Source organism: Podarcis tiliguerta (genome assembly GCF_965153285.1).
Source record: "Podarcis tiliguerta genome assembly, chromosome: 2".
NCBI lineage: Eukaryota > Metazoa > Chordata > Lepidosauria > Squamata > Lacertidae > Podarcis > Podarcis tiliguerta.
The window spans coordinates 24,519,569-24,540,496 of NC_139535.1; the positions used below are offsets into that span (position 1 = coordinate 24,519,569).

The 20,928-nt window shown below is 40.2% G+C and overlaps 1 protein-coding gene across 3 annotated transcripts in view; it reads left to right on the forward strand.

Moving 5' to 3' along the window:
- ATXN7 (ataxin 7) overlaps positions 1-20,928 on the forward strand; it is a 94,161-nt gene that overhangs the window by 46,124 nt on the left and 27,109 nt on the right. For all 3 annotated transcript variants that reach the window (XM_083424948.1, XM_083424947.1, XM_083424949.1), the window contains one exon: positions 1,365-1,469. In XM_083424948.1, coding sequence (XP_083281074.1) covers positions 1,365-1,469 — 105 coding nt within the window. The remainder of the gene's footprint in view (positions 1-1,364; positions 1,470-20,928) is intronic.

Consider the following 20,928-nt stretch of genomic DNA (forward strand, 5'->3'; position numbering starts at 1 on the left):
AATGGTAGTTATAAATGTCATTCTGCCACGGAATGTACTTTATGATGTTCTGTAGAAAAGCTATGCTGTTGTTACAAAACTGATAATGATTGGCCCTTATTGCATAGCTGTCTTGCAAACTGAAGAAATATGATTTAGCTGTCCATTATGTATCTCTTAAAACTGTTTTAATTGCTGGGTACAGCCTGCTATCCAGATTAAAATGATATTGATTGATATATTTAGTGCCAGGGCAGCCTGTGCTTTGAACTTGCAGACCCGATTCAAACATAACTGGAAACCATGCTTTCCTGCCTCAGGCTTAGGCTCGGTCTCACAGCCTCACCCCTTTCATCTTTTGTACCTGCAAGGAAGAAGCAAGGGATGTTCAATCTCTACTTTCTGCGAGCAAACCAGCTTCAGAGCCTGGTTTCAGATCCTGGCTTATTCAGTAATCACACTTTCCCCAAGTTCATACACTGTGGCAAACTGCTGTTACTGGCATTTGTTTGTCTCGAGGGAGGAATGAAGTGTGCTTCTGGGGTTAAGTCAAACCACTGTGTTAGCAGCACGGAAGTGACCTCCCCAGGACGCCAGCAAACAGTGGTTTGTTTAAAAGCCGAGACTTCTGATCTTCTTGCAGGTGTGAAAGTGGGGATGAGCCCACTAGTTCATTAACATAGCAGGAAGCCATTTTGAAGGTGATTTTCTAGCATATTACCTCTGTTTGTAGTCAGGGAGATAATATAGAAGTCTATTATAATAGTAGCCTACATGTATGGTTTATTATTTTGTCCAAATGTCATTGTACAGCCAGGTTTCCTGCTCAGTTTTTTTCACTCCTTTTTGCAAGTGTTTTCTAGGTCTGTGGTACCAGATGGCTGGGATATAATATCCTATTAAATAGAACTATTTGATACATAACACTGTCTAGTTAAAGCCATGCCTTTAAAATGTATGCAGTCTGATCCTATGCATGTTTGCTAGGAAATATTTGCTAGCAGTTAAATTCCTATACCTTTGAGTAATGCCTTAGAAATGTTTAATAACTTTTCTCAACCTGCATGCAATTTAGGGGGGGGGAATAATATTTATGTGCTCTTTCTAGTTTCTAATGCTCTTAAAGTAGCATAAACTCAATTCTATATTCAAGTACCTATAGATAATGACCGTCAATAAGCTATTTTTGTGTTCACTCTGAAGTAGATATGTTGTAATACTTTATTCTGTAACTATTGAGTATTCATTTCTCCACTCCCACGTGTAGCTTTTGAAACTTTGTCTCAGTGATTCACCTACAGCAACATTACATGGTTATTTTGTATAAATTGTTGTACCACCATTTTGAATACTTGTGAGACATACCCTTTGTCTTTTTATTTTAGATATGCCAATATTTGGCCTATGCCCAGCTCATGATGATTTCTATTTGGTGATGTGTAACCACTGTAATCAGGTCGTAAAACCACAGGCATTTCAATCACATTATGGTAAGTACTGAACCATTTTTTAATCATTAGGGTGAGGTAAAATCAGGATTAAGCCTGGCAATTTTAGATTATCCCTCTTTGTGATCTTTCCAGCCGATGTTGCACATGGCATTATGTAAATATTGTACAAATATGAATTGTGCATATGATTGCACTTTCATGTTATTTTTTATTTTTTTATTGGAATTTTATTTACAACATAACACAAGCCCCCCCACCCCCAATACACAAATCCACATTCATTAAACGTGAACATAACATACAGTGAACATAACATACAACAATACAAACAACCAAATAAAAGACTTCCTTTATCCTGTATTTAGCCTCCTTATTTACTTCTTATAAACTGTTTCCTTCATGAATAATTATTAAGATTTTTCTCATTGTAACTTAAATATCCTCAAAGTCTCCTGCAGACATTAATCGAAACAAGTCCAGATATGATTCTATGATTCTATGTATTTTAGGGCACTGTTTTGTGAAGTATTCTCTGCATTTCCCCCATGTTAAATTTTTTCAAAGGCATACCAAAAAAATTTATAGCCCATGTTTTATTTTATAATTTTTGAAATATTGTTTATTAGGTTTGCAAATATTTCTTAAACATACAGAGATTTGAACAGCATTATAAATAAGGAAAACAGAAGAAAAATATTCAGAAGAAAAAGAGTTGTTTTGACGCTATCTTGTATGCAGAACCTAGAGTTTACTCTTATATAGCTTTTACACATACTTGTGAAGACGAAAAATGTTCTTTACATTAGTTACTTTTGGGGGTATGTGAATTGGCCTTAAAGGTGAGCATATATTACCTCCACTAAGACCTTTTTCCTGCTGTAAAATAAGGAGAATCTGGCCTGTCTCATTTGAAACCAGTTATACAATTGCAGCAATGATGCAAAAATTCAGAAAATGCTAAACCTGAACATGTTAGAAGCAGAGCGTATGTGTCTGGATGTTTTAATTTGTTGGAAACCACTCAGAGTGGCTGGGGCAACCCTGTTAGATGGGTGGCTCACCATCATAGTTCATATGTATTGCAGTATAGAGTGTTTTGATACTAGATATAGTTGTAGTGAATTTTACGTGAGTTCTGATTTGGACGTGTTGGTATTAACAGATTATTTACGGCGAGGAAATAAAATGCTGTCCATAGGGTCGATAAACACTCAGGATTGCATCTGATTTAAGTCCCATGCAGAGTAGACCCATTGAAATTAATTGAGTTGTTACCTTTTGGAACCCTTTTGTTCACATTCACATTTTTCATTACTTTGGATAACAGTCTGGTGATGGAAGTTTGCCTTGTGGCCGAGTTTACTGTTCCCTTCTAAGAGAGTTTGCTGTTTAAGTCCATTTTCATCCCCTCTAATTCCCATTTTGGTATGTGGGATATCTTGTTGGCATCCTTCTGTCTCAAGAGACAGTGGAGTGCACCTCCAAGAGTGAGGTCAAACTAACTCACAGAAAATGTCAGTAATTTTAAACCAAATTTCCAGAAGCTGTAAGGAACATGAAAATAAATGTACCACAGCTTCCCCCCATTCTCCCATATTTCCCCTTTCTTTTTGTCAGATATTAAAGGACATATAGCTTTCCGCCCCACTGTAGCCTGTAGCCAGCAACTATGCATTGTCAGCTCTTACTTATCCTTAAGTGGAATTTACACTTTGCATTTTAGGGCATATGCTAATAAAATGAAGAGTTTCCACTTGTTCCTTTGAGCAGTTTGAGTTTGCAATTTGTAAATATATATTAAGGTAGGTAGCCGTGTTGGTCTGACACAGTCAAAATAAAAATAATAAAAAATTGTCCAGTAGCACCTTAGAGACCAACTAAGTTTTTTCCTGGTATAAGCTTTCATGTGCATGCACACTTCTTCAGATACACTGAATCAGAAGTCATCAAACCCTTATATATAGTGGGAATATATATATATATATATATATGGGAATTTGCTTTCGTAGATTTTCACGGGTACAGGAATGCAGGTTTTGGTGTCCTCGGGTGTCTTCCCGTGTAAAAGTTGGGGTGTCTAGGCGACGTTTCGACGAGGTCTCACTCGTCATCTTCATATATATGGGAATATATATATATATGTGGGGATATATATATAATTGCAATCGTTAACAGTCGTCAACAGGTTTACCATACCCATTGAGCCAATCACCCATCTCCTACTACCCTTCTGATAAATACCCCACCCTCTCACTATATATAAGGGTCTGGTGACTTCTGCTTCAGTGTATCTGAAGAAGTGTGCATGCACACGAAAGCTTATACCTGAACAAACTTAGTTGGTCTATAAGATGCTGCTGGACAATTTTTTATTTTTTAAAAAATTGTTATTGTAAATATATAATTAGCATTGCTTTAAGGCTGGTTTCAGTAAAGTGTTTATAAATACAATCAAGAAATCTTGCCATCTGTAAATGTATAGTGGCATTTCAAATTTTTCATAGACATTCACTAATTCAAATAAAGGGATGTGGGTGACGCTGTGGGTTAAACCACAGAGCCTAGGACTTGCCGATCAGAAGGTTGGCAGTTCGAATCCCTGCGATGGGGTGAGCTCCCGTTGCTCGGTCCCTGCTCCTGCCAACCTAGCAGTTCGAAAGCATGTGCAAGTAGATAAATCAGGTACCGCTCCGGCGGGAAGGTAAAACGGCATTTCCGTGTGCTGCTCTGGTTCACCAGAAGTGGCTTAGACATGCTGGCCACATGACCCGGAAGCTGTACGCCGGCTCTCTCGGCCAATAAAGCGAGATGAGCACTGCAACCCCAAGTCGGTCACGACTGGACCTAATGGTCAGGGGTCCCTTTACCTTTACCTTTAAGGAGGTCCTGCAAAACAATAATGGAATCATAGAATTGTAGAGGTAAAAGGGACCCTGAGAGTCATCTAGTCCATCCCTGCAATGCAGAATTCCCTCCAACGGCCGTCCTTCGATAGCCTTGAACCACCAGCTTTCCAGTTAACAGCCAGACCCACTGACCCATTGTGCCACCTGAGGATTGAGTCAGCTTTTGTTGTTATTATTTGAAAGAAGTGAGGTGGTAGTCAGTTGATTGTTTTGGTAGCTTTAAGTGTATTTTAATATGAGTGTAATGTTTTTGAAAGAGAGAATTTTCATGAAATCTAATTTATATCCATGACTGAGACCAAGGCAGGTTTATAACCATTGATGGAAATGGCAAAGTTCTTGGAACTGCCAAGTGAGACATGTTATAAAAACCAATCAAGTTTTATGAGACATGGGAGGGAGGAAATGTTAGAATGCCTACAAATATTTAAAATGGTAGTTTGGTGGGATTTTGTAACTACTGTATAGATAGAGCTTTCGAATTGGACATTATGGAAAAGTACAGTTAAGCTTCCTTAACCATGTTCTGGCATGGTGAGATGCTTGAATTGAGCCAAAAAAGTGATAGAGAGTTTGCTAAAAAAGCATAGTTGGATTTGTAGGTGTGTGCTTTATAGTCACTGTTCCTCGACCTCTGCCTCCTTTCTGTAGAATGGGATTAAGAGTGACATGTACAGAAATATTTTGAGGATTCGTTTTGTATACCAACTGAATGTTATTCTTCAGATGTCAAACCTATGTATCTTTTCCTCCCCATCTTCTTCCACTAGGCTACCTTGCAGTATATTGTGTTTTCATATGGTCTATGTTGAGTGTTTATTGTGTGTTCACTCTAGTTACACTAGACTGAAGTCTTATGGTCATGATTTTTGTCTGCTTATTAGTGAAGCTGATTACAGAAACTAGTATTATTGATATTTGTCCTAAAAAGTGATGAACAAATGTTGGAACCTGGCTTGAAGAGGAAATTGCTAAATTGCTGTTTATTGGAAGCTAATTTTGGAGCCATCATTAGAGTTAAAAAAAAAAAAACCCAGCTGTTTTCATGCTTTAAATTATTCAGACTGATTTTAATTTTGCATTTGGATAGCGTTGTAACACGCCCTGGGATCTTATGGTGAAGGGCGGGTAAGAAATCCTATTGCTAATATTAATGCTCTGTTGACTATAGGGTCCAGCAAATTTACTCGCTCACAAACGTTTTTATTAGTTCACCTGCCTTAAATGTCCCTGTTAGTCATATATGGCCTAAAGGGAAAAAACAACCAACTTCTTGAAAGCTTCCCTACCCAGTCACCTAGAAACATTTCTTAACAAAGCACAGGTGATCAAGCAAGTGAGTATTTTTCTAAGTCAGATTTCTGATAAGAGTTTTCCTGCTTTAAATTAGTATTCCACACAGTATGGTCTTGATGCGATTGTGCTATAATCCCTTTAATCTTCTCTGTAACCTGTGTTACTTTACAACGTTGGTTTGTCAGAAAGATGAAGTACTCATTGCATATTATATTCTTAACTGAAAGCAAGCAGATTAGTCCACCAACCACTGGTATCAAAGAACGGACAGTTCAGTAGGATTAAACTTGACTTAACATGCCAATTCATTTGTGACTCCTAGGTTGCTGTTAGGGTGTGTCAATACATATGATAGCCTTATTCTAGGTTGCAGTGGAATCTGAGAAGTTGAAGACAGTATTGCAGACAGATGCAATTAAATATTATGTTGCAGCAGTATACATTATTACCTATAAAGTGAACATCAGCTGCACTCTGTTACTTTTGAAGCACAGTCTGTCGCCTTGAAGGCTTGGATAGCTAGGTACAGTTTGGGCAGTCACATAATCATAGGCTTGTGTGATTTGAGAGTGGGAGGAGAGGGTTGTTCTGTTGGTAAGTGATCATGTTTGCTTCTTCCTGCTTTGGGTTTTTTTCTTAAGGTGGCAGATTGATGTTTTCCAACATTTCCTATTATGCAGACATAATACACATACCACCTTTGGAAAATGTGTGTTTCCTCCCTTAGGTGAGCTTTGGAGTTTGTCTCTTTGTGATCAGTCTATACCACATGTTGTCCTGTGGAAGCTGGGGCTATAGATTGCCGAATTGTTTCTGATGAGCAGTGTTAGAGAGAAGTGTTTCTGTCTTGATGGCAGAGGCCAGTACATGGATGGGTGAAGGTCAGGGGCACATAGTTTGACTTAAAACTCAGGTCTGTAGCATGTTGCTATGGAGTGAGATCTTGATATTGGGAACGGGACACTGACCGGCAAAGTCATTCTTCCATACCTCCAGTGATGCAGTTTTTGCACTTGCGAGCTGTGCACGACTTTGCAGAAGCCTGTCCTTTGCATGGCACTGCAGTGTAAGGACATTTCGGTGTGATCCTATTACACTGATATGCTCCTTAACAGCAAGCGGAGCTGTATGGAGTCACTTTTACCTGCTTCTTATACCTCATATTGCAGTTACGGTAAAAAAGCAAAACAAAACCACCTTCCAAAAAGCTTGTTGGGCTTCATGTGGCACCCAGAACTCTAAATCCTCCATCTGTTGTCATCCAGTTGCCAAAATAAAATCTGTACTGCCTCTGTTTCTTCACAAAAGGAACCCTCAGCCTATCAAGCTAATGCCAGAAAGGCACATGTGGTATCTGACTACCAAAAGGCCTGAGATAATTATACAGTTAGGAAATTACCATTAGAAGCTTCAGTCGGTTGCATATAAATACTTCTCCATTCCTCAAACAGTAGTTCACTAACTCTGAATACCAGCAGCTGGATTTTAATCTCCAGTTCTAGTAATGGCTGATTTAATTTCTTCTTGGCAAGGCTGTATGAAATGCTATAGCTCCTACAAGAAACACTCTGGCATGTCCCCAGAAGCTTTTTGCACTTCAAGTTTACCGCTGGATTTGTCTCAGTAAAGACACTTCAACCAATTACTTGGTTATTTTAAAACAGCGTATCATTTAATAAAGTATCTCCACTTAGATCGCCGTTCCAATAAAATAAACAAACAAGGGATGTGAGGGGAGGCTTGAAAATATACACTTGGCACTTATTAACTTGAAGCTGGAAACACTCTTAACAAGTTTAAGCAACAAGGTTGGCTACAGTCACAAATGCTATCACGTTATTCAATAAAAAGCCACAAGACATACTTGAATTCTAATACGATGCCCTATATTACATATAGTTTATATGCTGTTGAGTTGTCATAAGCATAAAATTGTCTTTTAAGGCACTGATGGCTCTGGAGAGAACTTTCTACTTGCACTTAAATTAGTTGCTATTTGCATGAAATAAAACGATATTTTTAAATTGCATAATCTGCAAAGAATTTTTTTTGCTTGAAGTACTATGTGTGCCAAAACACCAAACGTAAAATAGGTCCGGTACACACTGTTCTCTTCTTGACTTAACATTTATTAGTATAAATTGTGTTTCTCTTTAATATGCTAAAGCAAGTACATAAACTGCAGAAATTGGTGTGTCTGCACTTCCACAGGAGGGGGAATGATACTTTCTCACTTTCAAAGTGCTCCCAAAAAGTGAGGCTATTTCCCATGCTTTTCTGAGCAAGGAGCTGGGAGAGAGGGGTTGGCCAGAATCTTTTGCTGATGTTTAGTGTTCTATATGCAAATTAAAAGCTGTACTTGAATTTATTGGAGTATCAATAAATATTTTGAGATGTGAAAACTCAATAACACACATTCCTTACATTGTTTAAGTTTTTTTTTAATAAAAAAGTAAGGCACTGAAAATTGTTATACTAATTTTTGCACATTCTTGTATTTATAAATATGCTTGCTTCCAAGGGAGGGGGGGGACCAATTAACCATTTAAAGGCTTGGGTAAGAATAGAACTGTTTGGATGCATGAAATAAACCTTTTAGCTGCACGATCATGCTTTATTCATCAGACATATAATGTAGGTTTCACATTTAACATGACTAAAATGCACTGAACCGTCCACATCACTGTTAGGTGTATTTGAGCCTGGCTGCAGAATACAGTCGCTTTGTAAGTCCTGCTTGTCAGAAGTTTTTGTTATTTCTGCAAAGTTTGCTATCCATGCAAACCAGTTTGCAGAGGTGGCCCGTGAGAAGACAGTTGGCATAAAAACTGGCCTCAAGCCCAGAGTTTTTGTATGTATAGTGTGGTGAAATGGTAATTTTAAACGTTTAAGAAACAATAAATAAATGAGCTTAACAAAGCAGCGAGATTCTAAAGATTCACTTTCAAGCCAATGTTTGCCTGAAGTAAGACAATTTTAGGAATCTCATCATAGAAGAGAGAGAGATTCTAGCCTAGTCTTGCATCCATTGCCAGTATTTGTCAGATAGATATTCCTTGTTTAAGAATCCCTTCAGTGTTTTTCCAACATGCATGTGGCTGCTGTATTTATTTCGTTTATCTTGACAGCGGCCCTACATGCTTGTCATGAAACTTCCTGTTATCAGATGTGGAACTGACGATGAGATAGAGGAAACAGATGGCCATTTGGCCACACAGCTATATCGGATGTGTGGTAAATTTTAATCGTTAACCTCACTTGATAGCATGATCTAGACAACTGGCTTATTGGATGCAAAACCTTTTTCCATCCCAGGTGGTTGCCTACTGGTTCCTTCTAGTTAAGGCTTTTTTGTTCAATGTCTTTCTTAGTCCTTTTCTATAAAAGCAACTTAATGTATTAAAAGCGGCCTCCAAAAATTATTTAAAAGTATTGTAGGGATATCCTGGAAGGAACACCAAAGAGATTTTTGCTAACTAAGTATATACAGTGGTACTTTGGGTTAAGTACTTAATTCATTCCGGAGGTCCGTTCTTAACCTGAAACTGTTCTTAACCTGAAGCACCACTTTAGCTGATGGGGCCTCCTCCTGCTGTTGCTGTGCCGCTGGAGCACGATTTCTGTTCTCATCCTGAAGCAAAGTTCTTAACCCGAGGTACTATTTCTGGGTTAGCGGAGTCTGTAACCTGAAGCGTCTATAACCTGAAGCGTATGTAACCCGAGGTACCACTGTATCTTCTGAAGGCCATATATAGAACCTTTTTACTGTGTTAAGGCTTAACTAGTGGCCTACATTCACATGCCAGCTCCTGAAACTCATAGATCCAGCATCCCCCTTTCTTCTGAACCCTTCTTGCCCTTTGTCTCCCAGATCCTTCTTTCAGCAGTTAACTATCTTCTGATGGAGTTCCCATCTGTGCATGTTGTTGATCTATTCCCCTAGATTCTACCTGTCTGCTGCTTTTCATCCTCCTAACTGTTTTGAGGCTCAGGCTATCCACCTTTATTAGCCATGTTAGGTATTGGCACTGCAATAGTTCTGTCGACTGTAAAGAATTAGAGATGATCATATAATCATTATATGATTATAATGTTTTATTTGCTTCTCCCCCACCATGCACACAATTTGATTGCATCATATGCTGTGTTGCTGGCAGCATAATATATATGCATGCACCTATGGAACTATGAGAAGGCGTCATTAGGGTGTTACGTTTCTGGCACTCCTTATTACAGTTTATGGTTTGCTTGATTTCTAGCTGCCAAAGCTAAGAGGAGCAAAAACATACTACTGTTATTTTGCAATCTGCCTTGATTTACATAAATTGATTGTATATATTTTAGAAGTCCTATTCTTAGGGGAAGGAAGAGTGCTTAAAATATGCAATATACATATTTACATTCTGATGTGCTTTTTAAGCATCTGATACTGTGTTGTTATAAGGGAGAGGAGCAAGGAATCCATTTCAGTTTCAACAAAATTACTCATTTTGTTCGCGCTAACCCCAAATCCTTGAGTTTTTAAATAAACTTGTTTCATCAGGCTGCCTTTCAACAGACTGTAGCTTAACACATTGACATGCAAGAGCTGCATTCCTAATGTTGGCAATGGCATGAAAACCAAAGGTTAAAGTCTTCATCTTTGAATAAGAATTGCAAAATAAAGCTCATAATATCAATTGGATTTCTGCATTAGTGGTTGAACTGTTTTCTTTGATTTTTGCCTCAGAAATGAGATTTACATGCCTTGAGTTTTAATCTCTCAATTGCGAACAGTTTGTGCTAGGCAACAGCCAAGGGCAAACAGGTGGGTTCATAGAGATCCAGGCAATATTATGATACCAGCCCAGCTGGGGCTGAAGCCCAGGGAATCAGGCAGCAGAGTGCATAGAAAAAACTCAAAGCTAATCCAGACTACAGCTACAAACAAAGGAAGATACTGTGCAGAGGAGTGAGAAATCAAGCGACCCAGGGTGAAATTGTACATATGCAGTGTCATAGAATCATAGAGTTGGAAGAGACCACAAGGGCCATTGAGTCCAACCCCCTGCCAAGCAGGAAACACCATCAGAGCACTCCTGACATATGGTTGTCAAGCCTCTGCTTAAAGACCTCCAAAGAAGGAGACTCCACCACACTCCTTGGCAGCAAATTCCACTGTCAAACAGCTCTTACTGTCAGGAAGTTCTTCCTAATGTTTAGGTGGAATCTTCTTTCTTGTAGTTTGGATCCATTGCTCCGTGTCCGCTTCTCTGGAGCAGCAGAAAACAACCTTTCGCACCCAATCCCATTCTCTCACAGACAGGCATCCGAGAATGGCACTGGCTTTTTGCCCATGATGCTCTGGTTCCAAGTTGCAACCAAAACGTGTGGGCTTTCGTATGTGAGCATTTGTTGTGCTCTGGTGCCTGATACTTTTCCAGTTATTGTGTATTTGTTTCCATATCTAATAATGTAGCAAGGCTGGGGAGAAGACCCATCAGAATCTACTTGTAGATCTGAGTGTAAATGGCAAGCATTCCTGACTCCCCACTGTTTAATCATGGCAGCAACAAAATGACTCCGCCGCCCTGTCCTAAATTATACTCCACAAATGATGAAAGGTTCGAGTAGCCAGGAATCATTTTTTGTTTGGAAGAACTGTGAACTCGGTTCTGTTCTGCTATTTACAGGATTCTGAGTCCAGGAATTTGTTTTATTCCTAATTATGTGCCAGACTACACTGGAATTATCTTTGGCATAGAACTGAGCAGTTAGATTTATCTCGAAGGATTAGGGCAAGCTGTAAATTAAGTGGGGCTGTGTATTAAGAGGAGTTTCCAACTGAATTACTGAAAAATACACCATTCATTAATATAATAGGACCTTCTTTGCAATAAAATAAAATAACAGTCAGCTCTGAAGAACTGGAAGTACTTCTCGAAGTTCAATCAGCAGCTGCTGGACACTGTCTTCCTCTCTTTTCCTACATGCCCTGATTGCACTTGGCTTCAAAAGAGATAAACTTTGTTTAGGGCAAGTACTGGAAGGGACAAGGAGCTGTGATGCAAGGATGACTTATTTAGTTCATTAGCTGCTGCATGCAGCCAGAGCCTGTCCACTGTGGCTCTGCACTGTGCTTCTGGGTCCTAGAGAGGGCCTCTTCTCTCTTCTTTGCTAATGCTGCAGATGGCAGCTGAACACAGTGCCACTTAGTGCTCCTTCTGCTAATGTCAGATTGCCAGCTGACCATAGTTACCACTCACAATGGTTGTTGCTGCATGGGTTGAAAACTGAAAAGAGGGAAAAGGGGCCATACCTTTATTTATTTATTTATTTATTTATTTATTTAAATTTGCATCCTGCCATTCCTTCCAGTGGAGCCCAAGGCAGCAAACAGCAGAATGATGTTAAAAGTTCCTGCTGCTGCATATTCTTAATAATAATAATAATAATAATAATAATAATAATAATTTATTATTTATACCCCGCCCATCTGGCTGTTTTTCCCCAGCCACTCTGGGCGGCTTCCGACAAAACACTAAAATACAACAACCTATTAAACATTAAAAGCTTCCCTAAACAGGGCTGCCTTCAGATATCTTCTAAATGTTTGGTAGTTATTTCTCTCTTTGACATCTGCGGGGAGGGCGTTCCACAGGGCGGGTGCCACTACCGAGAAAGCCCTCTACCTGGTTCCCTGTAACTTGGTTTCTCGCAGTGAGGGAACTGCCAGAAGGCCCTCGGCGCTGGACCTCAGTGTCCGGGCAGAAATTTGACCTACAATGATAGTAAAAGGTAGGGGAATAATTTGCATCCATTAATATCAGAATTAGTTCAGTTTAGACACCTACATTATGCTAGATCTCAAATGCAACAGCACCACAAAATCACATCATTTCTGTTCTCATTAGGTTTAAAAGGAGCATTCTGTTGGAGCCATTAAAAGGCTTTTTTCATGCCTAATTTCAAAAAGTTCCTGGGGGGAGGGACCTCTGTGCATGCTTCTTCCCACCCCTTCTGTCTATCCTTCCTAGTACTCTAGTCAGTTGAGCAGTTCCCCTTTAAAATGTTTAATGAGAGTTTGGTTTGATGAGGAGGAAAATGCTGTGGAAATGTATTCACTTTCAGTTGCCCTTCATTCACGTGTGTGTGTGTTTGTGTCTGTGCTTAAAAAGAAAGTGTCGTAAGATAGATGACATCTTGGTGAGCTCCTGGTCCTGTTATGCAATTCCCAGTAAACACAGTCTCTTTAGAACTGGACTCTAGGTAATATTTGCTGGATCTGAAATCTTAGTTAGAAAGTGATAAGGTATCCTTAGGGGCCTTGTGAACTCATGGGTCATGACTGAGGATCTGGGCTACAGAACATTCCATTTCTATATTGGTGTCAAAAAGTATTCTCAGCTATTCAAGGTGTCTGCTGTTTGTTATGTCATCTATAGTGGCTGAAATTTTCTGCATCACATTTTTCCATTCTTAATAACAAATACTGGAAGGCCTGGAAACGATGCCTTATGAGGAACGGCTAAGGGAGCTGGGCATGTTTAGCCTGAAGAAGAGGAGATTAAGGGGTGATATGATAGCCATGTTCAAATATATAAAAGGATGTCACATAGAGGAGGGAAAAAGGTTGTTTTCTGCTGCTCCAGAGAAGCGGACACGGAGCAATGGATCCAAACTACAAGAAAGAAGATTCCACCTAAACATTAGGAAGAACTTCCTGACAGTAAGAGCTGTTCGACAATGGAATTTGCTGCCAAGGAGTGTGGTGGAGTCTCCTTCTTTGGAGGTCTTTAAGCAGAGGCTTGACAACCATATGTCAGGAGTGCTCTGATGGTGTTTCCTGCTTGGCAGGGGGTTGGACTCGATGGCCCTTGTGGTCTCTTCCAACTCTATGATTCTATGATTCTACTCCTTTCTCGCTGCTGAAATGTAAGCTTACATCCAAGGCAGTAAAAGTTCGGTTCCTCTTTAAAGCATGCTAGGAATGTTGATGAACTCTTTTCTCTACTCATTTATGATCAAGCTAATGATAGTGTCTGACAACAGCCAGGTATTAAACTTTGAAATAAGTACCTTTTGCAACCATACCAGAGCCAACAAAAGTAAAGATACAAGAACCTTATGCCTAAAGAAAGCACGTGAATATTATTTTATGGCACTAACCTATTGAAATTAATGTATTTGCATACTCCAATATATATTGATTTCCACAATTTAAAATATACCAACAAGAGGTTGCATCCAGACTTTTGCTCACTGAAATTCTTCTAGTACTAGAGAAATATGACAGAGTGGGGATTTTGCCCCTTTCTGCCTTCCCCCTTCAGCCTGCAGTTCCACTTCCCACAGTGGATGAGAGCAAATCTTCATCCAACCCATGGAGTTTAGTAAGCTTAAAAAAGACCTATGCACGTGCATGTATGAATGTGTGTGTATGTAATGTGTAGGTTCCTGGTTTTTCTGTATTGTAATAATATGCTTACATGAATGTGAGCTTTGCGAATGTACTTAATTGTAAAGCTATTTCAAAAGTTGTGCAGGTGGCCACTAACTTAACTCTACCACTGGCTACTAATCATGCTGACTATATAGAGTCTCCATGCTCAGAGGGCTATGCTAGGGGAACAGTTAGTAACTTCATGCCTTGGTTGAGGGCTTCAAAGAGGCACCTGGATGGCCAGTATAGGAAACAGGTTACTGGACTAGTAAGCTTCTTAATGTTGCCTTGTGTTCTTTCCAATATATTTCCATTGTTGAAAGCAGGGAGGAATCCTTGCTATATAAATACAGTGGTACCTCGGGTTAAGTACTTAATTTGTTCCGGAGGTCCGTTCTTAACCTGAAACTGTTCTCAACCTGAAGCACCACTTTAGCTAATGGGGCCTCCTGCTGCCGCTGTGCTGCCGGAGCACGATTTCTGTTCTCATCCTGAAGCAAAGTTCTTAACCTGAAGCACTATTTCTGGGTTAGCGTAGTCTGTAACCTGAAGCGTATGTAACCCAAGGTACCACTGTAATGACATTCATATAGCATGTCACATAATTATATAAACTTCCTGAATGTATAGAGTATTTAGAGGATTTCTCATACTTTATTTTAGCAACATGGTAAGGTCTTAGAGGGGAAGCTGTCAATTCTATGATAGTGAAAGGTTTGGAGGGGAAGGTTGGACATGAAAATGTCATGACTTCAGAGTCTAGTGTCTTGCAGCTATGTGAAACTAAAAATGTACTGGCTGAGATCAGACATCATGCTAGGTCAGCTTCCAAATCATGGTAGTTTGACCAGGAGCATCTCCCATTAGCTTGCATAAGCCTTCCTCCACCCTCTTCCTTTCTTCCCCCTTGAATCTGTGCACTCTTTCCTTCTCACTTCCCTGGTTATTGGTAACTGTGATTTACCTTGCAGACTAGTCATTGAAACAGGGGTTGGATATGGTTTTAATTTTTCTGTTGAGACCTAACTTTTGTTCACTGTTGCTACCTTGGCTCAGATGTAACTCTAAGCATAGTCACTGCTGCCCAGAGAAGAAAGGGGGGCATTTGCACAAGGGGAGGAGGGGGCTAGGAACCCACAGAGTGTGGTTGCCTGCTGTTTGACAGCCAGGCCAGTGTTGCATAACTTTCACTGTAAATATTAATTAGGTAAAGGGACCCCTGACCATTAGGTCCAGTCGCGGATGACTCTGGGGTTGCGACGCTCATCTCGCTTCATTGGCCGAGGGAGCCGGCATACAGCTTCCGGGTCATGTGGCCAGTATGACTGAGCCACTTCGGGCGAACCAGAGCAGCGCACGGAAACGCTGTTTCCCGCCGGAGCGGTACCTATTTATCTACTTGCACTTTGACGTGCTTTCGAACTGCTAGGTTGGCAGGAGCAGGGACTGAGCAACGGGAGCTCACCCAGTCGCGGGAATTCGAACCGCCGACCTTCTGATCTGTTCATAAAACCGTTTATAAATGCAGCCCATAGCACTGTTAATAGAAATATTACCACATTAGTATCCTACCCTTTTGCCTAGAAACTCAGGGCAGTGCACATCATCAGAAACTCCCACCTTAGATACAAAGTCACATATGGTTTGCCAAGATTCTGCACCCCGTAAGGAAGGCAACACTTTTATTCTGGTACAGGGATACTGAAAACATGGAAAATACCTACATTAGTTTATCCATAAATGGTGTGATGGTTTGTGAGTTTTTAAAAATAAATAAAACCAAACTTGCCGGGCATGTCTGAAATTTCTATACAGTTGCCCTGCTGTTCATTCAAATGCATGAATTCAAGTAAGTAAAGCTACACAGAAAACCTTTACTTAAGGTGGTATTTCTATGCCACTCGGTCCGAAACCAAGGTTATCTGTGCAAGGTACATGTTTTTAAAGATCTCTAAATATTCCAGAAGTACCGTACTTTTCGCCCTATAGGCTGCACCGGCCCATAGGACGCACCTAGTTTTTTTTTTTGGGGGGGGGGGAATAAAGAAAAAAAATTATTCCCCCCCCCCCCCGCGGGAACTCCCGCAGGGCTCCCTAGGCTGCGGATATCTGCCCGAAGCACGGGGAACTTTGCTTCAGTGCTCCCCGTGCTGCGGGCAAGCAGGCTGCTATCTGCAGCCTAGGGAGCCCTGCGGGAACTCCCGCGGGCTCCCCAGGCTTAAGGATAGCTTCCCAAAGCACGGGGCGCTCTGCTTCAGTGCGCCCCGCGCTCCGGGCAAGCAGGCTGCTATCCGCAGCCTAGGAAGCCCTGTGGGAACTCCCACGGGCTCCCCAGGCTTACGGATAGCTTCCTGAAGCCTGGAGAGAGAGAGGGGTCGGTGTGCACCGACCCCTTTCGCTCTCCAAGCTTCAGCGAAAGCCTGCATTCACCCCATAGGACGCACACACATTTTTGGAGGGGGAAAAGTGCATCCTATAGGGCGAAAAATAAGGTAGTTGTTCTGCAACACATGTGTTCTGTGCCAAATGAATTAGATATGTTATCCATGAGGTAGACTGGTTCAAGTTGCAGAACATATTATTGGCTTTTCCGATGTTAGGCAGTGCCATCACCACCACTATCTCAGTGCTGAGGTTGTGATAATTCTCCTGCTAAATCACTTGCAATGTGTGCATGTGGAACAGCATGATGAATAATGTGTGAAATGTGTGTTGTGTGTTATTTGGAAAGGTAGAAGCAGTACTTTTTGTGGGGGGACACAGGGACATGCATACCCTAAACATACTGTGAATCTTTGTACTTCTGTCCATTTACTGTATTTATTTTTTCCAACTTGAACTATAAAATGGTGCTTTTCTTGAGTCAAAATGAGAGTACCCCTAAACATTTTTTAAGAAAAAAATGTGGCTGGCTAGAAGTATTTCTGGTTCACACATTCTTCATCCAAGCATGACAGTTTAAACTAACTCATTGCTAGCATTAGTCTTGCAGGGTAATCTTAGAACAAGGCGAGGAGAGCTAGACTTTTTCTCTTCCTCCTTGTCACTTAAGTCGTCTTTGTTCTTGTCAGAGGACTGATACACAAGAGCAGAATTTTTGTCATCTCAGTATACAACTTGGCAGAACTGAACAGGCAAGCTGGGTGGCATGGGGGGCAGCATGGTGTGCATGCCCCCAAAGCTAACACTTACATTATCTTATTTTTGTTATTCTATCCCAGCAATATCTTTGTTCGTGGGCAGTTGGAATTGTTTCACAGTAACACTAATGAATATAGCAGGTATATTCCAACTGATATTGTTGTTGTTGTTTAGTCGTTTAGTCGTGTCCGACTCTTCGTGACCCCATGGACCAGAGCATGCCAGGCACTTCCACTGCCTCCTGCAGTTTGGTCAAACTCATGCTAGTAGCTTCGAGAACACTGTCCAACCATCTCGTCCTCTGTCTTGTGCCCTCCATCTTTCCCAGCATCAGGGTCTTTTCCAGGGAGTCTTCTCTTCTCATGAGGTGGCCAAAGTACTGGAGCCTCAGCTTCATGATCTACCATATTGTCATTCTCAAATGTAAAATGTTTGCTTTTTAAAAAATTCAAACTTTAAAATCAATTATGCCATTATAGTTGAAGAAGGAAAAACGGCTACCCCATCTTTTATTGCTCTAGTTGCTGGTCTTTTTTGGTGTGCTTACCACTTCCTTTTGCTAAATGGAAAGTTGCCTCTACCCCTGAATTTACCTACTCATATAGAGTGCTCCTAATAATTAAATCAATCTCTGGGAACAATCCCACAACAATACTTTTATGTTTATGAAGGCCTCTATTCATTCTATCTGGACTTTTCTGCCCCCCCCCCCAAAAAAAAGACTGGTCTTCTGTTCCTTCCCTTGGACTGTGCTTCCTCCATGCTATACTTCCCAGCCAACATGCATTGCCTGTCAAATTTCTATTGAGGTTGTGGATAAAAGAGGCTTCACCTCGAAGATGTTTAGTAATTAGGTTTCCTAATGTCATTGTTTCTGGACAAGTGATTAAATTCTGCAGAACTGACTTTAGCCCCTAGCAGATGTGAGATTGTCAAGCAGCTGTGCAACCTGAACTTCAATTTCACAATCTATTGATTCAGCTAGCCTGTCAGTTAGCTGTAGGAATTAGAGTCATCCTAATTGGTCTGAGGTTATGGAGGGACTCTGTGTCTTGCCTGGTACTACTGTTACAACGCACTGTATCTGAAGTTCCTAGCCAGCACTCTTGGGGCTTTCTGTTCTGTGGTACAGAACAGAATGTGTTTATATGAAATGCTGTCTTGCCACTGTTGTGTGCTTTCAAAAACAAATTGAATTAGGATTTTTTAAAAAATATCAATGCAAATTAGGATAATTTTTATCATATTTTTTATTTTCCATAGGAGAATTCTTTGATGCTCTAGAGTGATCTTATTTATTATGTCTGCTTTACTTGTATTTAATAAACAATGCTATAAACTTTGACACTGCCCAACTTGCCTGATACTGTATTTGCAAATGGCACCCACTAGTGTTCTTATGAAACAGAAACACTTCTAGTACCACGTGCTAGAAAAAATTCATTTGTCAATGTGATCTGGTGCTAAATCATGATTCTGGAATTAAAATGTTTCCATGGCTTTGTCCGGATTTAGCACCAAGAAAAGTTAGATACCACCCTTTTTTATATGTTTTTAAATTTATTTGATACCATTGCTGATAACCAGTATCAAGCCCTCCATTGCAACTGTGGTGAATAAGGAATAGCTGTTGTTCATTTTTGGATAGCTGGACTGTGACATTTGCACCTACCTGTTTTTTCAGCCTATCATCTTTCTTAAGATGCATCTTGGCTATGATGCCTCAAATGGTTTATGTCATCGCTCAGCGCACAGCCCCATTACAAATTGTGAGCTGCACACTGATAGTTAAATCCTATTGAAGTTTTGTTTCTAAACCAAACTTGAAACTATATGTTTTTTGGGAAATGCCTGAAATAAATTTGGATCTTATTTAGCAAATATAAAACACCAAATACAGCAAAAGAGCTAAAAGGTGTTATACTGAGTCATCAATTATTATTTTTATTGTAAAAAGGGGGGAGTGTGCAATATTGATTTACATTCTGTTTAGGTGTTTTCCCTGGTAGCCAAAGGTTCTTGATGTGAGGGTTTTCTGTTGTTGTTGCTTACATTTTACCTTGGAATGAATCCAGGAATTTGTTTTGGAATTACTTTTATTGGAATATTAGTATTTATTTATTTTTGATGTTTGTTGACTTCTTATTAATAGACTGTTCTATAACCACTTCCTCTGGACAATTTGCAAACAATATTTTAAGATGTGGCAATGTAGGAATAGGCACTCCGCTTCTGTGGTTTAAATTTTAAACTTGGAGGGGGATAACATCTCTTATCCTCAACTTGGACTGTCCAGACAGCTGGGTGTTAGATATTGTTTGTTACTCCAGAGGGAAGAACTAGTAGAACCAATGGGTTAAAACTGTGAAGATGCAGAGATTTCTTTCACTGCAATATTTGAAGAGAATCTAGATAATCAACTATCAGGGATGCTGCAGCTGCATCCTGCATTGAGCAAGGGGTTGGACTAGATGTCCTCCAGGACCCCTTCCACCTCTATGGTTCTATAAATACTTGCTTTGCAAAATTTTCGGTTATTCTTTATTTTATTAGATTTTTTTACCTATCCTTTACCATAAAGTCTCAGGGTGGGTTCCAGCAATAAAATACACAATTATAAAACAGCTACTACAAAAAGTGGTAAAAACAATTCAATATATAAAATGTTTGAAAGCAATTCCACGTACAATAGTGGTTAAAAATCATTCCAATATATATGCAGACCGGCATAAAGATCTCGCAACATTCCAAAGGGAGGGAGAATTTTTTTCAGGTAAAATCCAAGCGTGCAGTTATTCGCATCCTTGTTTATGAACTAATTCTGTGTTAACAACTGGTTGTCTAGATTATTTTTGCAGCTCTGAGTTACGTGTGCAGGAAAGGAACATGCATTCATTCATGTACACAGCAAAGCTCTGATAAAGTATATTAAGTGGCCGGTGTGTGTGTGTGTGTGTGCGTGTGTTAGAATTTAGTATTCAGAATATTAAGTAATTTTGTAGAATAGTTCTGAAGCATGCTAGTTGTGAAAAGTTGTACTAAATACTCCTTTAGGAAAGCTGCAGTGTTGCATGAGTGTTCATCATGCAGCTCATATTGTTCCAGGATTTGTTATTGCATGTTGAATGATAGCTGTTGTAAAGGAAACTGGGGCAGTAGCTGATTAGCACATTATATGGTAGATTGTTTTAAGTACGGGCCTCTCAAACTCTGCCAGGTTGTCTGAAAACAGAGGGATTAATTTACATCAGCGAGGATTCCTGGTGTGACCATGTTAGATAAAATTAGACTCCTCCTCCCTGTTTTCACTAGTTATCTGCCAGGACCTTTGTGACTCAAGCGCACTTCACTGTAACAGCAAACGTTACATAAACCCAAACATGGAGCCTATTTGGAGTTTGTGGGCAGACCCAAATTATGATGCAAGCTTCAGTGGCAAGTGTGCAGTGAAGCACGGTCAAATTATGTGAATGGGGGAGTGAAACAAGAAGGCTTTCCAGAACAGCCTTTTTCCTTTAGACAGGGCTTGAAAGCTCTGGGTAACTTTCTGGTGCAGTTTTCAGAGGCCAGGAGTTGGCAGGGATCCCAGATCTGAATGGAGTTTGCAGAAGGTTGGTATAGTTCTGTACTAACACGACATGAAACGGAGAGACTTACACTTGTGTGCATTTTTGTAAGTTTGTTTTCTCTCTCTCTCGCTCTGCCAGAGGTGGAGCTGTGAATAGTGTCGAAG